The sequence below is a fragment of the Gekko japonicus genome, unplaced genomic scaffold (genome assembly GCF_001447785.1).
Source record: "Gekko japonicus isolate JY-2015 unplaced genomic scaffold, Gekko_japonicus_V1.1 scaffold24, whole genome shotgun sequence".
Classification (NCBI taxonomy): Eukaryota; Metazoa; Chordata; class Lepidosauria; order Squamata; family Gekkonidae; genus Gekko; species Gekko japonicus.
The window spans coordinates 1,670,550-1,693,663 of record NW_015164665.1 but is presented as its reverse complement, the minus strand read 5'-3'; the positions used below and the strand labels follow the sequence as shown (position 1 = coordinate 1,693,663).

General features: G+C 39.2%; 1 protein-coding gene across 3 annotated transcripts in view; it reads left to right on the top strand.

The window, feature by feature from the left end:
• Positions 1–22,772, top strand: part of FBXW7 (F-box and WD repeat domain containing 7) — a 204,690-nt gene extending 181,918 nt beyond the window's left edge. For all 3 annotated transcript variants that reach the window (XM_015409052.1, XM_015409054.1, XM_015409053.1), the window contains 7 exons: positions 7,418–7,541; positions 8,722–8,858; positions 12,526–12,639; positions 14,016–14,197; positions 14,428–14,653; positions 16,369–16,579; positions 20,977–22,772. In XM_015409052.1, the coding sequence (XP_015264538.1) occupies positions 7,418–7,541; positions 8,722–8,858; positions 12,526–12,639; positions 14,016–14,197; positions 14,428–14,653; positions 16,369–16,579; positions 20,977–21,245 (1,263 nt within the window). In that variant the 3' untranslated portion in view covers positions 21,246–22,772. The remainder of the gene's footprint in view (positions 1–7,417; positions 7,542–8,721; positions 8,859–12,525; positions 12,640–14,015; positions 14,198–14,427; positions 14,654–16,368; positions 16,580–20,976) is intronic.
• Positions 22,773–23,114: the final 342 nt, after the last annotated feature.

Genomic DNA, 23,114 nt, shown 5'->3' with positions numbered 1-23,114 from the left:
TTAAAAAAGGAATAGGCATTCTGATTGCATACTGCATGGTTAGAAAGGACTGTAAATATTTTTAACCAGCTATGTCTAGTTTAATTTGTATATTACATAATTTTTAAAACAGTTTGCATTGTGAAACATTAATGGCTCTTTCCTCTATTTTCCATGGCAGCCATTTTTGTTACAGCTGTTTGCTTGGTAAAACTAATTCTAAGAACCTTTTTCTTTGCCCTGATACTACTCTTTCATTCGTGATGGTGTATTTCTCTTCTGCCCCCAGCCACAAGCCCTGTAATTAATTTAGATTTTCCAAGCTTTCTCAGAGAACCCTGAGAGAGCTCAGAAAAAATGAAGCCAAGGGGTGTTCAAACCCAGCCTTCGCGACGGCGGGTGCAGCGCGCACAGCCGTCCCCCGCGGCACGCATCCTGCCAGGAAATAGATTTCCCCCGCCGGCGTTTGGTAAGCCTACTTCCCTGCCACTCCCTCCTTGTGAAATTAATATTTGAACCAGGAAGCATTGGAAACTGCAGTTCCCATGTATCCCTGCAGCAGTGGATGCTCCCAGGAATGCTCAGGAACATTCAGATCTGTATAAGGCCTATAAGGCCTCTGCTGTTGCTAGCTAACTTTTCCCTGCCTCCAGCCTGTCTTCCCCACACATGTTTGTTTGATAAATGACAGGAAGGATTGGCAGCAGGCTATTAAGTACTAGACCCAATCTTCAGAGCGAGGTTGGGCTTGGCTTTTAATGGTCCTGGGCTGGTAATTGTATCTTGGTAAAATTGGTGTTGTTGTTGTTGTTGTTTGGGGGGGGGGATCCATTCCACAATACATTGCCATCAGTCTGAATACTTTGGACATTCATTGTTAATGATGGCTGATCTTTCTTATTGTTCACTATTTTTATTTAAAATCAAGGAAGCATTTTAATAGCTAGAATTGATCTATTCTTCTATTCTTCTTTGCCGCATGAAGTCTTCCCCCCCCCCCTTTGCCATAGTCCAGTACAACTGTGGCTAGTTATTTTACCAAATATTCAGTTATAACCTTTTATCCCGAAGATGAAAAATGTCTTTGAAATCCTTTGAGAGCAGTGGCTGTCATCTGTTTACAAACTGAGATGTTATAGGGCAAGTGGAGATTTAGGCTTTCCCTCAGGTAGTCATGTGACTATGTAAATAAGCACCCTCAGGATAGATAAGGGCATTGAATTTAAACCAAAAAGTAAGGTCAGCACTGTCACAAGAGGAGCAGAGTCAGCTGCAGGATCAACATTAATGGGTCTGCTGTCTGGGTGGATGGGACATGAATCCTAGAGTAACAATCCCAGATCTTCTTGAATTGTTCTTAGGGCAGTCACAAGGTTTTTCCATCTCAAGACTGCCTGTATCCTCAGACTTCTTAATTCTCCCTTCATTTCCCCTTCTATTTTGCCCCTCTACTTAACCTTTTCTAATGCCTGTTAGATTATACAAGTGGGAACCCGCAAAGACTTTCAGGAGGCATCTCACTTCCCCCTTTTCCACTATTTCTTCTTTCCCTTTCCTGAAAGTCCCATAGTCTCTCTCCTTTTCCTGCTTCCTTCTCTCCTTCTAGGGTTGCCAACCTCTGGGTAGAGGCTGAAGATTTCTTGAAATCACAATGGATCTCCCAACTACAGAGATCAGTTCCTCTTAGGGTTGCTAGTTTGAGGCTGGGAAATTGCTGGAGATTTGGGGATGGAGCCTTGGAAGGATGAGGTTTGGGAAGGGAAGCAACCTCAGCAGGGTATAATGCCATAAAGTCCACCCTCCAAAGCAGACTTTTTCTCCAGGGGAACTGATCTCTGTCATCTGGAGAGCAGTTGTAATTACAGGTGATCTCCAGCTCTCTCCTGGAGGTTGACAACACTAGTTCCTTGGATAGGGTTTGGGGATTCCCCAGAATTACAGCTTATCTCCAGACTACAGAGATTATTTCCCCTGGAGAAAATGGATGCTTTGGAGGGTGGACTGTATGGCACTGTAACCCCACTGAGATCCCTGTCCTCCCCAGGTTCCACTCCCAAATCTCCAGGAGTTTCCCAACCTGGATCTGGCAACCCTACCCCCCATCCCCCACTGGTGGTCAGGGAAGGGCTGGCAAACCTACCCCTGCAGGAATTTGCTGCTTTGAAGGGTGAATCTATGGCATTATACCCCTCTGAAATCCCTTCCCTCCTCAAACCCCACTCTCCCAGGCTCACTCCCCAAATTTTCTAGGAATTTCTTAACTTCTTTGCCTTCTCTTGGCAATCCCTGTATCCTCTCCCTGCCTCATTCTCTCCTTTGCAGTCATTCACCAACCTACTTTATATATGCCTCCCATCTCCAACTATATTTATTCTTTATTCATTTGTATCCCACCTTTCTCCACAGTGGCGACCAAAGCAGCTTACATTGTTCTCTTCTCCTTTTTACCCACACCACAGCTCTTTTTACCCACACAAGAGCCAGTTTGGTGTAGTGGTTAAGTGTGTGGACTCTTATCTGGGAGAACTGGGTTTGATTCCCCATTCCTCCACATGCAGCTGCTGGATGACCTTGGGCAAACCATAGTTCTGTCAGAGCTGTTCTTAATTTTTTAAAAAAAAATTACATTTTTTTAAGCCCCTGGAGGGTAGTATAACCTGAAAAAAAAGAGCTGTTTTTGAAAGCGCTCTCTCAGCCCCACCTACCTCATATGGTATCTGTTGTGGGGAGGGGAAGGGAAAGGAGTTTGTAATCGTTATTACTATTATTGTTTTACTTGTGATTTTATTGTTTTACTGGGTTTTATGCTGGGCTTGTGCCCCCTGTAAGCCGCCCTGAGCCCGCTTGCGGGGAGGGCGGGGTAAAAATGCCTTAAATAAATAAATAAATAAATAAATAAATAATCCGCTCTGAGACTCCGAATGAAGGGCGGGGTATAAATCCAATCTCCTCCTCCTCTTCTTCTTCATCTTCTTCAGTGAGGTAGGTTAGACTGAAAGTATGTGATTGGTCCAAAATCACCCAGTGAGCTTCCACAGCAAGATAAGAATTCATACCTGGGTCTCACAGACTCTACTCTGAAGCTCTAACTACAACACCACACTGGCTTTCAGGGTGGCTGCTGTTGAACAGTAGCGAGCAACCAGGCCTAGGGTTGCCAGCCTCCAGGTGGGACCTGGAAATATCCCAGAATTATGCCTGAACTCCAGACAACAAAGATCTGCCCCCTGGAAAAAATAACTGCTTTGGAGGGTGGACTCTATGGCATTATACTCAGTTGAGGCCTCTCCCCTACCCAAACCCTGCCCTCATCACACTCTACTCCAAAATCTCCAGAAATTTTCAACCTGGAGCTGGCAACCCTAGCCAGGTCTGGCCTCAGTCAGTCTTCCACCTTTCAAACCTAGGCCAAAATACGACTTGAAAGGGCCCTGCCCTCTCCCCCTGCCTTTTTACTCACAGAAACTGAAGCCTAGCATGCTGTGGTTGCCTAGAAATAGCCACTGAGGGAATCTGTTGCTTAAAACTATAGGTGCTACTTTTATTATTTTTGGATTTTTGAGCTGCCTACATTTTTCTGCAAGCCTAGAACTAGGGGTGTGCATTCAATAATAGCCAAACCGGAAAAATACCCCAAAAATACCTTATTGGTATTTCGGGGGTATCACATAAGCTGAATACAGATCTTTTTTCAGGTATCACATAAGCATAATACAGATACTGCTATAGCTGAACCCAAAAAAGCCAATATTAGCCAGCTTTTGGGGGGGGTTCATTCTGCTATATTTATTTGTTTGTTTGTTAGACTTTTACCCCGCCCTCCCACCAAGGCGGCTCAGGGCAGCTTACAACGGTTAAAACCAGTATACAATTAATACCGATTGTCACATCTAAAACAATACAAAGCAATACAATAAATACAACTTATTAAAATTAGAATGTGGCAGCCATCTGTTATAAAGTGCTAGTGCTTATGTGGGACGGTCAGTGTGGCCAGGGCTGTTAGAACACTTGTCGGAACATTATATTATACTGAATACAAGGAGTCCGTTAAACCTAACAGCCAGTCAGCTGTTGGGTTTAAATGCCTTTCTTTCTCTCCCTGATCTTGGGGAGGGAAAGAAAGGCATTTTAAACATGCCTGGGTTCCCTAACTGACCTTCTCCATGGCGAGTTGGCTGGGGAAGGGAAGGGAAGGGCAGGCATAGAAACATGCCTCCTTCCCTCCGTGAACGTCTCCGGAGAAAGTCAGGGAGGGGAGAGAAAGTGGGGGTGGGAAGAAACATGTCTTCTCCAACTTTCCCTCCCCTCTCTGAGTTTCTCTGCAGCAGCTGAGAGGCTCAGGGAGGGAAGGAGGTATGTTTTCATGCTTGCTCTTCACTTCCCCAGCCGACCTGCCGCAGTGGCCAGCTGGGGAAGCAAAGGGCAGGCAGAGAAACATACCTGGGCTCCCTGCCCCATGTCAGTTAGAGAAGAGAAGGCAGAGAGAGGAGGCTTTCCCTTGTCAAGTTCACTAACAGGTGGGGAGTGAAATTGACAAGGAAATCTGCCTGGGCTACCAGAAGGAAAGAAGGCATTTTAACATGTCTCCTTTCCCTCTGGTGGGGAAATCAGACCTGAATATTTTCGGCAATACCGAATATTTACCTAATCTTTACAATACTTTACTGGTATTGGACTGGGGAAATTCGGCATTTACCGATATTTTCCAGGTCTGATTTACCCAAAGTCGAAAAATACCGGGTTGTGGGTTTTTTTGCACACCCCTACCTAGGACCCTTTTCAGGTTTGTCTTGCCCATTCACAGCTCCAGTCACTGGATTTAAGTATCCAACGGTATCCTGACTTCACTGTTAGTCACTGGATTTAAGTATCCAAAGATCTCCTGACTTCCCTATTAGAATATAAGATGAATCCCTATGAAAGAAATTCAGTTTTAAAGTTATATATAAAGCACAAAATTATTTTCTTTTTAAATATTGTTTTTCAACTTCGTTGTATTAATGACACCATGCAAAATTGTTCACACAGTTCTTCATGTCCCTGTGGTATTGTTGAAAACTGGGTCCCACATAAACTGAAGGAAGCATTCTTGCCTTGTTATATTGATGATTATTTTCTAGGAAATTGTATGAAAGAGGATTGTTGCCAGTTACTTTGCAAAAAGTATGGACGTTCCTGCAATGGGAGTGTGAAGCTGTGTTAATAATCACATTGCTCATAACTCATTTTTTAAATAATATTGACACATGTTTAAAATTGACTGTTATATGATATGTGTGGTATTTTAAAGTGTCCTGGGGTAATTAACACACACATCTGTGTTGCTACTAACTACAGGCTTGATAAACTCATACTGTGGTTTTTACATTTTTGTAATTTTTATTTTGTGAACATACATTTTGTTAAGCATGTTTTTCTTTGCTTTTTACAGTGATTTTGTTCTACCCTATTTATATATGTACATCTTGGATATCTTCTCATGTGCTTTTGGCAGGTCCGTAACCTTTTAAAATAGGTTAACATTTAAATAAAATGTACCTCTGCTGTCTTATATCCCTCTATCTGTAGTATATTTATTTAATTAATTAATTTCTAGCCCGCCCTTCCCACACAGCAGACTCAAGGCGAATTACAACAATGCATATAAAAACAATAATTTAAACAGCCTTCTTGTATGTCTTTACTTTCTCTTTGATAATATAATTTTAGTTCTTTAGTACATTTTATAAATATTCATTTTCTCTCAGACTTATACTGAGCTTATTGTATAAATTTTCTAAATGGACAGCTCCCCCCCCCAGGAACAGAGTCCATAGGACCGGGGGGGGGGTGTTATTGACAGAACTGGCTTTTCCTGCTTTTCCTTTCCTCCTGCAGTCTTCCTTTTGTACTCCTTTATTTAAATACCTGTAACTTATTTCCCATTTTAGTACTGTTTATCATATTCTGTGACTGTCTAACTTCTAGTGTCTTACATGTTCTTCCTTTTGTTCTTTGCGTGTAAAATGTCTAAATTCTACTTTGATAATGACTTTTCATCATTGTCTCAGTTTTCTGCTTATATGAATTTTTCTTTCTTCCTCGTGGCCTGTTGCCTGTCATTGCTGTGTCAATTTTATTTTTCTCTGTCTCAGAAGGTTGACTCTAGTTCAGTCTAACTGTCCTTTCTCTCAAAAAGTCTTCAGTGCATGTGAACAACTAACTGCATGTTTTTAGACTTACACATTTGTAATCCTGCTGCATATTCCCCAGCATTCGAAACTTTGCCACACTTTTCTGCCATCAACTTTCTTTGTGTGCATGCCTATATATTTCTTTTCTCTATTCCCAGTGCTGTCAGCTTTCTTTCAGAAATAAGGATTGTGTATTCCACATTCTTTATTAATGTTGCATGTCTTCCTTTTTTAAAACCTGCAAACTATAAGTCATAGTAGGTGCTTATTCCCCAACCCCTGTATTGCAGGTGAATAACATATAAATGACTCCTGCCATTTCCATCTTCTCATGCTTGCATGTAACCCTAATCTCTTGTTGCCTGCCTGATTAATCTCCAAATGTGCCTGCATATTGGGGAAGGGGGGCTGTTTTAAATCTATGTGGGATTCTCCCCTTTGAATCCTGATTTCTTTCTTTCTTTCTTTCTTTCTTTCTTTCTTTCTTTCTTTCTTTCTTTCTTTCTTTCTTTCTTTCTTTCTTTCTTTCTTTCTTTCTTGTGCATGCCTTCAGCTTCTTCCACAACCCATTCTCATTCACCCGAAGCACATTTTGGTAACTAGTGTATTCACACTACAAACTCATTTTATTAATAGTATAATTATTGTACTCATTGTAACATCAATAATTCCTTCATGTTTACATGAATTCCTGCCTCGTTTCTATCTAGGTGTTAGTATGACTATGCATATGCAAAACTGTGAAGTCTTGGAAGGTTTTCTGTCTTGAATTAATTAATGGAGTTCTAAGGCTTTCCTGAGTGATTCACTTAATTGCCTCTGGAGGTGATTTAAATCTTGTAGAAAATGCCCCTTCATCAAGGGGAACTTAAATAGATGTCTTTCATTTTTCTTACTCATTTCAAACCCAGTATGAGAGCTCAGAACCTTTTGCTGCCTTATTAAATATAGTACTTTGACTCACGTTAAATGGATATTGTACAATTACAGTTCTACTACTTCAGAAAATATGCTTATCCAACTCACTCTGTTAAACTGGATGAGTGACTGTCTCATATTTGGTGAGTGCTGATGGTCCCAGTGGTATGTTTGATCATAACTATTTGTTGGCCTTTCTGATTTTAAGTCTCATTTTAATACATACTATGCATTTGTGCTTAATCTGAACTTGGTTATATGAATATATATCCAGAATTCATTAAATTACTTTAAGTACTGTAATCTCAATGGGGCTAATGTCACACCTCATTTTTTGTTTAAAGTTGGCACTCTACGTGCTTTCATTCCTGGAACCTAAGGATCTGCTGCAGGCAGCACAGACATGTCGATACTGGAGAATTCTGGCAGAGGACAACCTTCTGTGGAGAGAGAAGTGCAGGGAGGAGGGTAAGGCTCATTGAAATGTGAATTCAGATATATTAACAATAGTACAAGATAATTTAACTAAGTGTATACTTTCTGTACCAAATGCTTAATGCAAAGGTGGACTATAAGTAATGTAAATAAATTTAACTTGGAATAATTTAAAAACTGCCACTTCTGAGCATCTATATTGTTTATGACATAGAATATAAGAACAACAATCTGGATAGATTGTAGAAACTTTTACATGCAAAGAACAAAAAAGAAAATTGTAGGAAACTGAAAATAATTTCTAGTCAGTTCTTATAATGAGTGTCATCCTTATAGGTGAAAAATGAATAGTAAGCAAATTCTTTTAAAAGTATGAGTACTATATGTAATTCTTTATAAAAACCTGAAAGGCAGAATGACTTACAGTGAGAGCAAAAGAAGGTAACTTAAGTGTGCAGGTGGTAAAGATTCATATATGTAGTCTTGAAGTAATGGTAGTAGTTTTTTTAATGAAGATAGCATAGGATGAAGACATGTGCCAGTGTATAGGGTTGCTGTTAAACTGATGAAGTTTGGCTAGATCGCTTGGTGCTAAAAGTCCTGTTGTACATTAAAACATCTTGTAAAAAAGACTGTGTTATATTCAGGATTTGGCAGATCAAATGGCTGGAGAACAAACAGTTCTGAAGTGGGTGTTGATCCACATGTACTGGCAACTACAGTTTCAAGCTAGTAATGAAATGCACCAGAGGGTAAAGATAGAGGATAAAACAGAACCTTAAGATCCTCCTACTAATGAGCCAGAAAGAAAGACGTGCATAGCCTTTGGAAGAAAAAGTGAATGAAAACAATTAGAGAACAAAACATTTTTAAGTGAGTGTCAGAGACATGAAATTTTGAATTCCAGGCATCAAGATAAAGAATAAGTAAACAGTAGTATAAAAATGTGATAAAATCTGACAGTGTGGAACACATTAATATCTTCAACAAATAGAATTATGGGGGGGGGGATGAAAATTATACTACATATGATTTTGAAGAAAAGGGGGATAAGAAGGGGTAGTAGGTACTAAGGAATGAAGTCTGAAATAAAATGCTTAAATAGGATATAAGTCTAGAGATGATCCTAGTGTTTTGTAAAGCAAGGCTGACACAAGGATGAAACTGACCTTTGTGTGTGTTTCTGATTTCTGATTTTGTTAAATTTTTATAGGGATTGATGAACCCTTACATATAAAGAGAAGGAAAGTAATAAAACCAGGCTTCATTCATAGTCCATGGAAGAGTGCTTACATCAGACAGCACAGAATTGATACTAACTGGCGGCGAGGAGAACTTAAATCTCCTAAGGTAACCATCTTTGAACTAGGGATATTGTATAATAAATTAAGTGGGATCTCTCCTTCAAATCCTATTTTTGTTCTAGAATAACCAAATAATTTCTGACATTTAAGTACATTCTAAAATTGCTCAGATAACTTGAGAAAGCAATCAACTTCTTGAGGTTTCCAATTTACAAATGTCTTACTTCACTTGGAACTGTGTCATTATCTTGGCATTTTGGCAACTACTCTCTTCAAATTCCATAAAGGTGTATCCTTAAATGCCCTCTTAACCTCCATTCATTAAAAAAAAGTTCTTGGAGCTCCATTTCTTTCACTTGATAGTGTCACCAAAACATGTAACCAAGGACAAAATTTGCTTAATTCTTAGTAATTGTCATTGAAGGTGTCATGATCATGGGCCTATAATGGTGTGGCCTACAGGCTCTGGGGAGGCCTGGTGGCTCCAGGGAAGCCTGTAATGGAGTAGTCATCAGGGCCTACATTTTCCAGGTTCCTCTGTGATCGGGTAACAAGAGATTTTGGAGGGAAAACTATACCAGCAGGGGAACAGAGGGTGGTACCTGAGAGGAGGAGATAAAACGCCTTACCCAGAGTTGGAGGGTGTTTTCTTTCAGGGAGCAGGGCTGGTAAAGCTGCTGCAGACTGAGGGCTCCCTCATCCAACAAGGGGTGAGTTAGACTGTGAACAGGTACTTAGGGAAGGCTAGGACTGTATAGATAGATGTGTTAGGGTTTATTATTTTTACTGATTTACCAGCCTTTACTTTGCTCATTTTTCCTGCTTGTTATTGATCTAAAGTTTTCATTAAATCTATTAATAAAACTCTGTCTAGGTCCTCACACCTCAGGGGAAATTACTGTAACAAGGGGTAGGGGGATGCTCTGGGCCCTCCCAAGGAGACCCATACCAGAGTGGTGGCAGCCATTAGTGAACCTCCCTAGCGGCTGCCCGTGACAGAAGGAAAAGGTGTTCTGCTATCTGGGGCACAGTAAAGGGCAGGGGGAATGAAAGAAGTAAAACAAACACACTTTCATAGACACTAACAAGTTTAGACCTATTTGCTTAATTCAAGTTAATAATTACCTTTCAAACCTATTGGACGCCATTGTAGCATGGGCCTCCCCCCTCCACACACCCTGAAACCTTTGTAACCTGACCGTCATAGAGTCCTATTCGAAATTCAAGACATCTGTGTACAGAGCACATTTACTTCTCTGTCCCCTCCTTGTATTGGGGATTCCAGCAGCTTCCAAGCTCTTTTCCTCATAAGAACATAAGAGAAGCCAATGTTGGATCTGGCCAATGGCTCCAGTCCAACACTCTGTCACACAGTGGCCAAAAATACCAGGTGCCATCAGGAGGTCCACCAGTGGGGCCAGGACACTACAAACCCTCCCACTGTTGCCCCCCAAGCACCAAGAATATAGTGCATCACTTGCACCAGACTGAAGTTCCTATCTATACCTTGTGACTAATAGCCACTGATGGTCCTCTGCTCCATATGTTTGTCTTATTCCCTCTTTGTCCATGCTTGAAGCTGCCACCACCTCCTGTAGCAGTGAATTCCATGTGTTAATCACTCTTTGGGTGAAGAAGTACTTCCTTTTATCTGTTCTAACCTGACTGCTCAACAATTTCATTGAGTGCCCACGAGTTCTTGTATTGTGAGAAAGGGAGAAAAGTACCTCTTTCTCTACCTGCTCTATCCCATGCATAATCTTTTAAACCTTGATCATGTCACCCCTCAACCGTCGTTTCTCCAAGCTAAAGAGCCCCAAGTGCTTTAACCTTTCTTCATAGGGAAAGTGTTCCAACCCTTTTATCATTCTAGTCGCCCTTTTCTGTACTTTTTCCATGCTATAATATCCTTTTTGAGGTGTGGTAACCAGAACCTTACACAGTACTCCAAATGAGGTCACACCATTGATTTATACAGGGGCATTATAATACTGGCTGATTTGTTTTCAATTCCCTTCCTAATAATCCCCAGCGTAGCATTGGCTTTTTTTATTGCAGTCGCACACTGTCTCAACATTTTCAGTGTTTACTACTGACATCTATTACGACTCCAAGATCATGTTCCGCCTGTCACAGTGGCAAGCATTTTGCTAGTTACACTTATAAAATTAAGCATATTCTAACATGCTAGAGCCAAGATCTGATTAATTCATTATGATGAGAAGTTGATATCTCCTTTTATACTATAAAAATAATTTCAGTTCTCTTCTTCCCCTAGTCAACTAAATGTTAAGTATTAACATGAATTATTAGAATTCAGCATGTCGTAACAAACTTGGGTGTGTCAGTACATTACTGATAATTATCCAATAGTAGTAAGGTTAGTCATAGTTTTATGGAGAGGAGCTTTTAGTTTTAATGTTTTACCAACTAAGAACTAGGTAATTTAGATTATGAGACTTTTAATAAAGCCAGATTGAAAAGCCTGTTGTTTTCAAAACCACAAGATAGTGCTTTAAGCTTGTTCTTTGAAGGAGAAAGATTGTCAGCTGCTGCCTTAGTGCGTCATAAAAATGTAATGTATTTTACACTGTATATCATTTAATATCTTCAGGCTGTACTGATAGAATAACCAAAGTATTGAACCGTCTGATGTGTAAATGGTTGCTACAGGAGTTATTTTTTAGTCTTTTAGTACTGATACAGTTGATTAAAAATTCTCAGGTGTTAAAAATAGCCCTTGTTCACATGTATAATATAATCAACATTTCTGTATCCTAGTGCTAAATACTATGGGTGTACTGTTTTGACTTTGCTGGATAGTGCTTGAGTGGTCTATGTTAACTAAAAACCTGAACAGTGCAGTCCCATATTGTTTACATTTGTGTTAGGTTAAATATTTTGATAACAATTAAATACTTATTTAACCAATTAATAGTTTGGGCTTTAATCAGTTAAAAATAACTACATTGTTATAATGGGAAACCTTAAGTAGAAAGTGTTTTACCATGATGACACTTAATGGAAAGGAAAAAGGCATTAAGTGCAACTGTGGGATTATTTCCCAAATGTGATAGCGAAGCTCCAGCTCATTGCTGCCCAATAAGGTGGAGAATCATTCTTTAGTATAATCTTGACCTTGTGAACTCCATTGGCAGGATTATCTTCCCATCTCTTCCTTTCTGTGCCCAGTTCTGCTAGGTTGAAAGTAGGAACTTGAACCATCAACAGTGACTCAGTTACATACATACTTGCCTGTTCTTCCTTCTGGTCACTGGTGTGGTCTCTTGAGCCAAACTGAACCACAGCAAGTGGCACAGACTGAGGAAGAAAAATAATAGTACCAAAGTACGATCTTACGGACTTGGGGAGTATATTTCAAGACATTGATAGATGAAAAGAGCATTTTGGCAAGAAATATTGGCAGTTAGGAGGAGGATGGTGGAGTAAATGTTAAAGTGGACCATGATAACTGTTTGCCACTTAGCTATTCACCAAGATACTTGGTTGAATCTTTTATCTTTTCCAGTCATATATCTCTTCCACTCATATAGTCTTCTGTCATCTTCTATAGGAAAAAAATAGGTATTAAAATTGCTTTCCCATTGGTTTTTAGTGATAAATTAGCCTTAAGCATGCTACCAATCTAAAATTTCTCTTCTCTTTCTAATGTCTTGGTTGATTGTGACTATATGCATGTTGTGTATAATCAGGTGCTCAAAGGTCATGACGATCATGTGATTACGTGTCTACAGTTCTGTGGTAACCGAATAGTTAGTGGCTCAGATGATAATACATTAAAGGTTTGGTCAGCGGTTACGGGAAAGGTAAGCCAACTACCTTCATTGGCTTCTAATGAAATTCACACTAAGTACGTTAGTAGAACATTCGAATAGTTGACATTATTATTTATAGTTTTATTGTGTTGCTGAAACTTCTCCAGGAAAAGGTAGTAAAAAATTCTAGTATAATTATTTGAGTGAAGTTTTCTTCGTATTTCAAACTAGTGTTTGTCTATCCTTCTGTGCAAACCCTTTTTTGTTGTTATTTCTCATGACTGGCTTAAGTAAATATGTGGCATTTGAAATGTTTTTAATGCCAGGCATCCATTTTGGTAGCAAAGGAGTTGAATTGGGGAAATAAAATTCAGCAGAATTCATATTAAGAGCATCCAGTTAATTACTACTTCGTTATATTATTTAAACAGTGTCATCATAGTGTAGGAGACCTTACAGAGCTTTGTAGAAAAAGGTTAGATAGGTCCCTGTCTTTAAGATGTACACAAATGATCTAAAACAGATAATGGCATAAACAAGAGAGGACAGAGAGAAAACAGTAAGCAGAGGGTGAATATTAAGCAGATAAGCCAATTCAAATAGTTTTATGGAAAAGATGTATGTTGCTGTGGTTTGAACTGTACTGTTTAAGATTGGTCATGTACCTCTGTGGGCCTGAGATCACAAAAATTAGGTCCCATAACATCTTCCTCAAATATCTGACGTATTGATAATAATGCTACATCTCCCAATCCACATGGCTGGCTGTAGCTCCTTTTAATAAGAGAGAAGGTTTTAGTGAAATGAATTTCTACTGCAGAGATTATTGGCTTCTTAATATTATCTGATCTTCAACACACACATCCCGCGCACACACGGACGTTATTTAGCTTGAATGATATGCTATACATCTCATCCTGTCAATTCTACATTTAATTCATTAGGCTGTTTTTGCGTGTGTAACTTTGTAACTTTGGGCCTGGGGAAAGGTTGAAAATACCATGGTCATGTTATATACAGCCAGTTGAATTTGTTTCCTTTCAGTATCAGGATTTTACTGAAAAGGATCATTTAAAAACTGTCAGCCAAGTTTGTATTCATAAATGGTAGTGGTAAAGGAAGGGTGCTTTGTATGTTTCTCCCATATATAGTCTAGTAGCAACAGAACAAAGTTTGACTTCAGTAACACCTTTTAAGACAAAGTTTAATTCTGTGTATAAGCTTTCGTATGCATGCCCACTACATCAGATACAAACCTGATGATATAGTAGCAGTAAAGCATAGAAGTATCAAGAGTTTCTAATGGCTTTTTAATAACTTGTAGAATATCACTACATGAATAAAAACTGAAGAGTGGCATAAGTTAATCTGTTTTGTCAATTATCATCTTTGTCTGAATGGTAACCAAGGCAAATGCTTGCTTTCAGTGTTTAAGAACGCTTGTTGGACATACAGGTGGAGTTTGGTCATCTCAGATGAGGGACAACATAATCATCAGTGGGTCCACTGACCGAACACTTAAAGTATGGAATGCAGAGACTGGGGAGTGTATACATACGTTATATGGACATACTTCCACTGTGCGTTGTATGCATCTCCATGAAAAAAGGTAAATCTTTGTTTTAACAGTTGTAGATATCTTTGTTATGAGCCACCAAAGCTTGTATTCCAAGACAAGGAATACAAGCTTTTAGATGTTTTAAAGAATTCAAAGAGTTATGTTCACTGTATCAGTCAATAGGACTAACTTAATTGTCCAGTTTCAAATGCAAAATCTTCTGTAATAGATACAGTTAGAATGGACACCTAAAACTAATTGCAGCCTTTCCATTTTCCTAGAGTTGTCAGTGGATCTCGAGATGCCACCCTGAGAGTTTGGGACATAGAGACAGGCCAGTGTTTACACGTTCTGATGGGTCATGTAGCTGCAGTCCGATGTGTACAGTATGATGGCAGGAGGGTTGTTAGTGGAGCATATGATTTTATGGTGAAGGTATGGGATCCAGAAACTGAAACCTGTCTACACACCTTGCAAGGCCATACTAACAGAGTGTATTCATTACAGGTAAGCATTTTCCATCTGGTACAATAAATCTCCTTCAGTATCCCACTGATAGTTATAGATGCTTAGCTGAATATCTGCAAAGCAGTCAGTTTAATATACATATTATACATAATATATTTATTACAGTTAAATGGCATGTATCCTAGATTTTCCTTTATTTTCCATCCCATCTAGTTTCCTTAGGGAGCTCTCCTAAGGAGACCTGCTCTGAAATAAGTCCCATTTTATTCAGCTGGGATCACTCCCAGGAAAGTGCCTTTAGGACTGCTTAATAAACTTTAAGGAACTTGGCAAGGCTAGCCTACAAAATGACAAAACATATTTGCTAGGCATCTTTGTTTATGTAGAAGAAATGGTCAGTGTCACCCACTGACTAGACTACATGAATCGTATTAATTTTGTTTAATTCATTTATAATCCTTTCCACATTTGTCCAAACAGATAAATAATTGGCTTCCAATAAAGGCTTTGGTTTAAAACTGTACAATGGAGAATTAACAAATAATTTTAAAAGATCAAAATGCAATACAAAAACTTGACAGAATTCTGAAATAATTAAGCAGAGGCATAAATGTAGCTCCCAACCACAGCAGTACCCTACCAGATGATCTTCATGCACAAGAAGATTCACAGCAAGAGGCAATTTATAAATTGCCCTGGGCCTAAATATTTAGGGCACTAAAAGTCTGTACCTGTACCTTCCATTTACCTAGGAAACCTGGCAACCCATCAAGGTTGGTTTAATAAGGGTACTGTAACACTGATTAATAACCATTCAGCTGCAGGGGGCAGTTTGGTCCAATCTCCTGCATTTTACCATGAGGTTATCTCATTATCTTCTCTTCAGCTTGTTTTGAAAGACCAGGCAGTAGAACTCATAAAGTTTCTTTTTCTGCTTTCTGTCACCTTTATAGAATGAGATTGAGGAATAGGACTTGATAGTTGTTAGTTAAGATATGGCAATAAAGAGATTTGTTTGCATGCTATGTGTCTTCAGTACAATTTGGATTTTAAATTGTGGTTTTTAATGTATTTTTTATAATTGTTGTTTTATTTATATTGTAAGCCGCCTTGAGTTAGAAAGGTGGCATCTAAATGTTTTAAATAAAGAAAGAAAAATAAACCCATGAAAATATGATTTCTCCAAATTAGTTATATTATTGGTATTTAAATATGAGAGCTTAACATTTCTAATGCACTTTAGACACAAACATTTGAAACAAAAGTAGTTGATCTGGCAGTTTTAGACAATTAGGTTATAACAGCTTTATATATATATTATTTTCCACATAGCCTTAACATAAAATTTCTCCTAAAATACTTTAAACATAACTTGATTTATTTACATTATATGTTTTGAATCATAGATCGTGTCATTTTAAAAACTTGACAGTGAAAGCAGCAGATGACTGTATCAGTCATAATTCCTCTTTTGCCCTGCCTCAGACGTATTGTGCAATATCCAGATGCCCTTACGTTTTCTGAAGATGGAAGGTGATTTCTACCAGTTCCACCCCTCACTGAGCACTCTAAAATTTTGTTCCTGGAGTCTGTGTACTCTTAGGAACAACATTATAGGGGTCTGCATTTTGGCAGAAATTGCCACTTCCTTCTAGAGAAAATGTAAGCATCCTTAACTTCGGAATAGATACAAACTATTATATTATAAAAATGAATAATAAAATATGTTAATATAGTTCACCTTTCCCCCTTAGTTTGATGGTATCCATGTAGTGAGTGGGTCTCTGGACACTTCAATCCGAGTTTGGGATGTGGAAACGGGAAACTGTATACACACATTAACAGGCCACCAGTCATTAACAAGTGGGATGGAACTCAAGGACAATATTCTTGTCTCGGGGAATGCAGATTCCACAGTCAAAATCTGGGATATCAAAACAGGACAGTGTTTACAGACATTGCAAGGTGAGTTTCTTGTTGGCTTATGTAACTTACTTCAAAATATTCAAAAGGAAATGAATATTATTAATCTACATGTTGGAAAAATTGTTTTAAATTCAATATACAAATGAGATCTGAGTATTTGAAACATATTAGTTCACTAGGAAAGTAGTGAGTAATGAATGTGTTCTTCTGACGTGCCCTATCTCCTCACTCTGGTGTCTTCATTCCTTATTTTGATGCTATTAGTTGATATGCTATGATGTCATAGTGAGTTAGCGCTGAAAAAGCTGTCACGGACTCTCTAGCAGTCATTCATTATGATGTTATAGAAAACCTGGGGTAATTTGGATTCTGGCTGAGTTGGCTACTGGAAATCTTAGAACCTTGAAATCAAAGGTCTGTGGGCATTTTATGTGAAATGAAACCCACTGTTATTCTTCATGGCATCTGTGCATCACACAAATGGGCTATGAGTCTAGACAGAGCCTGAATTCAGAACCTTCTAAAATAAAGTATTTGGTTTAAAACCATCCCCCTCTTCCAGGCCTGCTCTCACCACATACTCCCACACACATCAGCATCATAGATTGAGTACCTCTTCTAAGTTTTTCTCTGTGAGCTATTTCTTGCATTTTTCTTCGTCATTGTCATCAAAAGGATACTGTGCCAAATATTCTCCTACCTTTATCATTCTGAGGAGAGTCCCCCCCCCCAGCTGTCCTTCATGGTATATAGCAGAATAGACAACATTCACATGGTGTTGGGAGTGCACGGGCAAGTTGCCCTCCGGTAACAAAGCATCTTGAACAGGTCATAACATTGATTCATATGTCCATTGTCAAAATTGTATAAGGCAAGTTTCCATGCTCACTTCTCTTGGCTCAGGGCCACCTTTTGGAAATGGCTTGTAAGTGCTTTGGACTCTATGGCAGTGGCTGTTACTGGACTGCTGTTTATCCCAGCTGGTGCCTTATGTTTTCCAGTCCCTTGAGGTATTCTACTGGCCTCCACAGTCAAGGAGATCCTTTTCTTGTGCAGTTTTGAGAACCAGTACTTTCCAAGCTACAGTTTAGCTCTCAAAGTTCAATATCTTCTTGAACTTCCAAAAAGAGCCTTTGACTTGATTCCTGCCTTCATCCTTCCTGCTACACCATGTCTTGTTAACATATCTCTGTGCCCAAGGCTATCACCAACAAAAAAGGGGGTCCGCAGTATCTTCAAACTAGAATATGAAATAGAATTTGCTTGACTTCCCCTACAAGAGTGTTTAAGCATACTCCTCCTGGAAGTCCACTTCCTCCTGAAGAAAATGGCAATATAGGTGGTACCAACCTACCAAATAAGAGAACCATTCTATTCTCAGTACTTTGCCTTTTTGAAGAAAAATGGAGGACTTCTTTCTTTACTGGGGTTTAGGGATGTCAAATCCTCCTACACTGGGGTTTGGAATGGTATCCCTGGATAGGACACCAAACCCTCTTCTGACACCAGAGTTTGACTTGCCTCTGCTCCAGAGATGCATACTTCCACGGGGCACTTAAGCCCCAAGAGAGTAAATTCCTAGTTCTTCTGTCAATACAAAGTGCTGCACTGATATCTGTACTGCCCTACATAGATGACTGAGTTCTTTGCAGCTGTCTTCTCATCCTTCTTTACTATGTCTCCTAACTACGTGTCATTTGTTAGAAGTTCCATCCCCATCTTATTGGATACCTACAGTTTTTTGGTGTAGTGTTCAGCTCTAAAACTGCAGGGACATTTCTGACTCAAGACAGAGCGTCTACCCTAAACCATACTACTCATACATTGTGCCAATTGGGACACATGGCAGTGTCCATTGTAGTGGTGCAGTACAGCAGAGTGCACATTCACTGCCTATAAACTTGTTTTGACTGCTTATTTAGTCACCTATGGGACTTGCAGGATATGGATCCCACACTGCCACTGTTTGCTTGTCTGAAGCCTTCAGTGATGGATATGCCTTCAGCATCTTTAGCAAGAAACGCCCTCAGCACTTGCAGCAGATGCCTTGTAGAGTTGCTGCAGTGCTCTCTTAAGAAGACTAAAGATAGAGGCATGGCTCCTCCCCTTGGGTGTGGATGGTGACTACAGGTTCAGAAGGGAGGGAAGATTTCGTTCAAAAAGGCTTAGCTCAAGAAGACTCCAACTTCAGGCTCTGTGCAGGCATGGAGCCCATTTCTGTGATGCACAGATGACCACGCAATCTGTTTTTGTGTAGCATTATGTTAGTGCCTTCTGGAGAGCTTCATGCTCAGTTGCCACCCAAGAGATTAAAAAACAAGTATTGTGATGGTACTGGGATTTATCAGCCGGTTACTTGGATACCACCACTTCACTCAATCTTAGAGTGGCCTTCCAACACAATTTATTGCTGAGCAGGGTGCAGTGCTATGGGTTTTCTTATGAATCTGCATACCTTGAATGGTTGAGGGTCTTGAAGCATTTCTCTGAGAACAAACCAACCATTTTTGATGCTTCTAAGGAGGGATATTTGTTAGAACGGGAAAGCTACTTGCTAGGATAAAGTTAGCATTGATAGACTGATTCAGCTGTCCAAGTAAAATTATCTAGAAATGTGTGGTCTCAAAATTTTGGAGAACAGAAATTAACACATTAAAGCATAAAGGAAGAAGGACACCAAATAGCATACAATACCATAATCAAACATGTTAATGATGGTTGCTTCATCTCTTTGTTCTTCTGCACTATATTTTTATGAATTGACTCTTATCAGTGAATGTTCATTGTTCTATTTAAGGCATTTGCTGTTAGAGCAAGCAAGCGTAGACAGCTAGAACTGTAGTCAGGATTATTAAACAAACCACAGTAATATGGAGAGATAGAATCATTATAACAGCTACTCAGTATCTTTATTTTGGAGTTTCTGAGACATTCCTCTGCTTAGAGGTTAATTGGGTAAAGATAAGGAAGCCTGGTCTGTTCCTATAAATCAAGAAGGATTACAAAGTACATGCAGAATGTGAAGAATGGAGGAAGGAAACAAAGGTTTTAGAGCTCTTTTTAACAAGTACAGTGCAGTCATATAGGCACACAAACATAGACATGTTCCTCCTTTCCAAAGGAGGATATTGTACTCTTAATGTTTTATCCAAATGTATTTTGCATCAAGTTTTATCCTCTAGTTCTTGCTCCATCAACACCATGACTCAGTTAAATGCAATCTGCTACTGAAGTTCGAATCCTTTGAAAGATTTGAATATTTGTGCAGTTTGAAATAAAAGTTGAAAACATCTCTAGTACGGAAGACTTGCAAATAAGAATCAAAGCTATCTTTGAACCTTGCATGTTCTGCTGACCTGCTCTGCTGCTGCTCATCCCCACCTTTTCCTTGCCACAGCTATGTGTGTTCTTTCTTTCCATCTCTGTCACTGAGTGACAGAAGGCAGCTTCCAGACTGATGCCTCAGTTTCCCCAAATGTGGAACCACCATGAGTTGCTTTGGACATGATAACAGGAGCACAGCGACCCAATTGCATGGTCTGTTTCACAGCAGGTGTAGCTTTCCTGGGCATTGATCCCTCAAATTAGACGAAAACCATCACTTGCCTGTTGTCTGAACAAGCCATTCCATAAGGATTGCCATTCTCTCCTCTTTTCTGGCCAAACAGAGACGGAACAATCAGGATAGTATCGTTGTGTTCTCCCAGGCAGACTACTCTGCCAATCTCTGTTTCCTTTTCTGTTTAGTTGTGTCCATGAGAGAGACATATAGAGAAAACACATAACCAACATACTGTCTTATGTTTCTCCAGTGGAGAAAGACCACTGGTTGCAGCACTTTCTATGCCTTCTGAAGAGAAAAGTGATGAAGTTAGCCAAGGGCTGTGTTGGCAAACAGCGCCGTGGCAGTTACCAGTCTCAGTTTTGAAGGACCAGGGCTGACTTTCTGGTAATGATTGTGCAAGCCTCAATGCTAGCAGAGGATGCCATGAGGGAAAGCACAGTTTGCTGCTTAGTTGGTGACTTAATCCGACTCCCAGGAACCCTGCTTTTTTATGCAGTTAGCATATTGTTGTAAAGCACCTTTGAGCATTGCAGATTAAAGCTGATTGAATAACTTTGCAGCAGCTGGTATTCCCTAAGAATTAAGAATAGTTGGATTTCTTTGTTTGGCCTAGATCAGTTTATTTTGTGTCTTGCTAATCATTCCCTCAGTTAACACTTTTCTATGTAGCAGGTGTTTTTGGAGTGTTGAGTATATCATTTGCTTTATTGGCCATTAGCAAATTGCACGGTTTTCTGTTTTTAAGTATGCTGTTTATCATTTCTAGTTCTATAGATGTGTAAAAATATAGTATAAATAAAAATATGGCCTTCAGTTCTATAGCCAGTGATACTGTATTATATTTACAATTTTGTTGCTGTTATTGTTCCAGGTCCCAACAAGCATCAAAGTGCTGTGACCTGTTTACAGTTCAACAAGAACTTTGTAATTACCAGCTCTGATGATGGGACTGTGAAACTTTGGGACTTGAAAACGGGTGAATTTATCCGAAATCTAGTTACATTGGAAAGCGGAGGGAGTGGAGGTGTCGTATGGCGGATCAGAGCCTCCAACACGAAGCTAGTGTGTGCAGTTGGAAGCCGGAATGGAACTGAGGAAACCAAGCTGCTGGTGTTGGACTTTGACGTGGATATAAAGTGAAGCTTGAAAAGATTATTTTGTCCAGAAATGCAAACATTGTTCTGTCCTCCCCTCCCTCCCTCCCTCCCTCCCTCTGCAAAATGGAAAAATAGAAAAACCTTGTCCTTTGGTGGTGCAGGATGTTGGCTTGGGGCAACAGATCCTAAAGACCTACAGGCTACGAAGGAAGGAAGAAGACAAAAAGATGACCAACTGTAACTGACAAGAGGGGCACTTGCTGTCTCCTTACATCAAAGGCTTCACTTTTGAATGAGGGGGCAGCTTTGCAAAAGATGACTTTCTAAATCAAGCCAGGTGCAATTGTTTCTTTTTATTTTTTTTCTCTCAGTGCTCATTGAGCATGGTGGAGATTGAAAAAGTTGCTACAGCTCTTCTTAACCCTGTTCTCTTACCACAAAAATCTAGAAGGGAGCTTCATACCTCTGATATCGGTTACTGATTGTCTTTCAAGCAGGAGAGCATCTGTGGCAGTAAAGAGTCCTTTCTCATGTGTGGAACAGATAAAATCGTACTGTGAATTGTTTTTTTGTACAGTTTTACAGCTTTTTTTATTTGCCAACCATTGCCAATGTCAATCACAGTATTAGCCTCTGTTGATCTATTTACTGTTGCTTCCATCTCTGCTCTTCAATGCATATGTTGCTCTGAGGTGGCGAGTTGTCCGGGGTGTTCTAAGGTTTCCTCAGATGGTCAATACATGATGCTGGTGCTAGAAGTAGGTCTTCAGCTATGGGATTGTTGTCCCGCCCCTGTACTGTATTCCCAGTGGCCAAACTTATTTATGCTGCTAAATGAAAGAAGAAAAAAAAGCAAATTATTTTTATTTTTTTTCTGCTGTGACGTTTTAGTCCCAGACTGAATTCCAAATTTGCTCTAGTTTGGTTACGGAAAAAAAAGACTTTTTTGCCACTGAAACTTGAGCCAACTGTGCCTCTAAGAGGCTGAGAATGGAAGAGTTTCAGACAATTTAGAGTGAAGTTTGCTTGCAAGTAATGAATCGAGAGTGTGTGCAAAGCTTATTTTCTTTTCTTTTTTTCTGGGCAAAAATTAAAACACATTCCTTAGAACAAAGCTCTTGTAGCCTGTTCTGTGGGGAAACGTTTCTTTGTGAGGGCTGTGGTGAATGGAATAAACAGACATAATGAAACTGACAAGATATTTTTAAAAAAATAATACAAAAATGAAAATAAAATTGCTGGTCAGTCTTAGTGTTTTACGGAATTTGAAGAGAAATAACTGTTACAGTTTTATGGCAGTGAAAAACTGACAGAGTGAAAATGCTTTGGTTTTTGTGGTAAAGTTGTCACACACAAAAAAAAGAATGAAAATGTCATGTGGTTTGCCTCATTCTCCAAGAGCCACAACTCCAGCTGAACTGTGAAAGTGGTTTAACACTGTATCCTAGGCGATCTTGTTTCTCCCCCCCCCTCCTTTTTTGGTTTATTTATAGTCTGATTTTTTTATTTTAAGAAATCGGATTTCAGTTCGTTAATTTTAGTTATGTAACAACCTGACAGGATGGAGAAAAACAACCTTTAAAGGGATTGTGTCTATGATTTGATTCACTTAGAAATTTTATTTTCTTATAACTTAAGTGCAATAAAATGTGTTTTTTCATGTTAATATGTCTTTTTCTTTCAGTACCTTTACACACTTTAATGTTTAATTAGTATATTAAATTTGAAGGTAGAAAAGGTTTGAGCATAGGATTTGAGAAGATAGTCTTAAACAAGCGTTTTATTTTATTGGAAGGAAGTATAATAAACAGATGCTCAAAGTCTTTAAAATTTTTCACTTTATGCAACACAGTTTTAGGGACTCTTATTTAAGAACCTCTGTGGAAAACTGTTTCAGAGCAGCTGTTTGTCT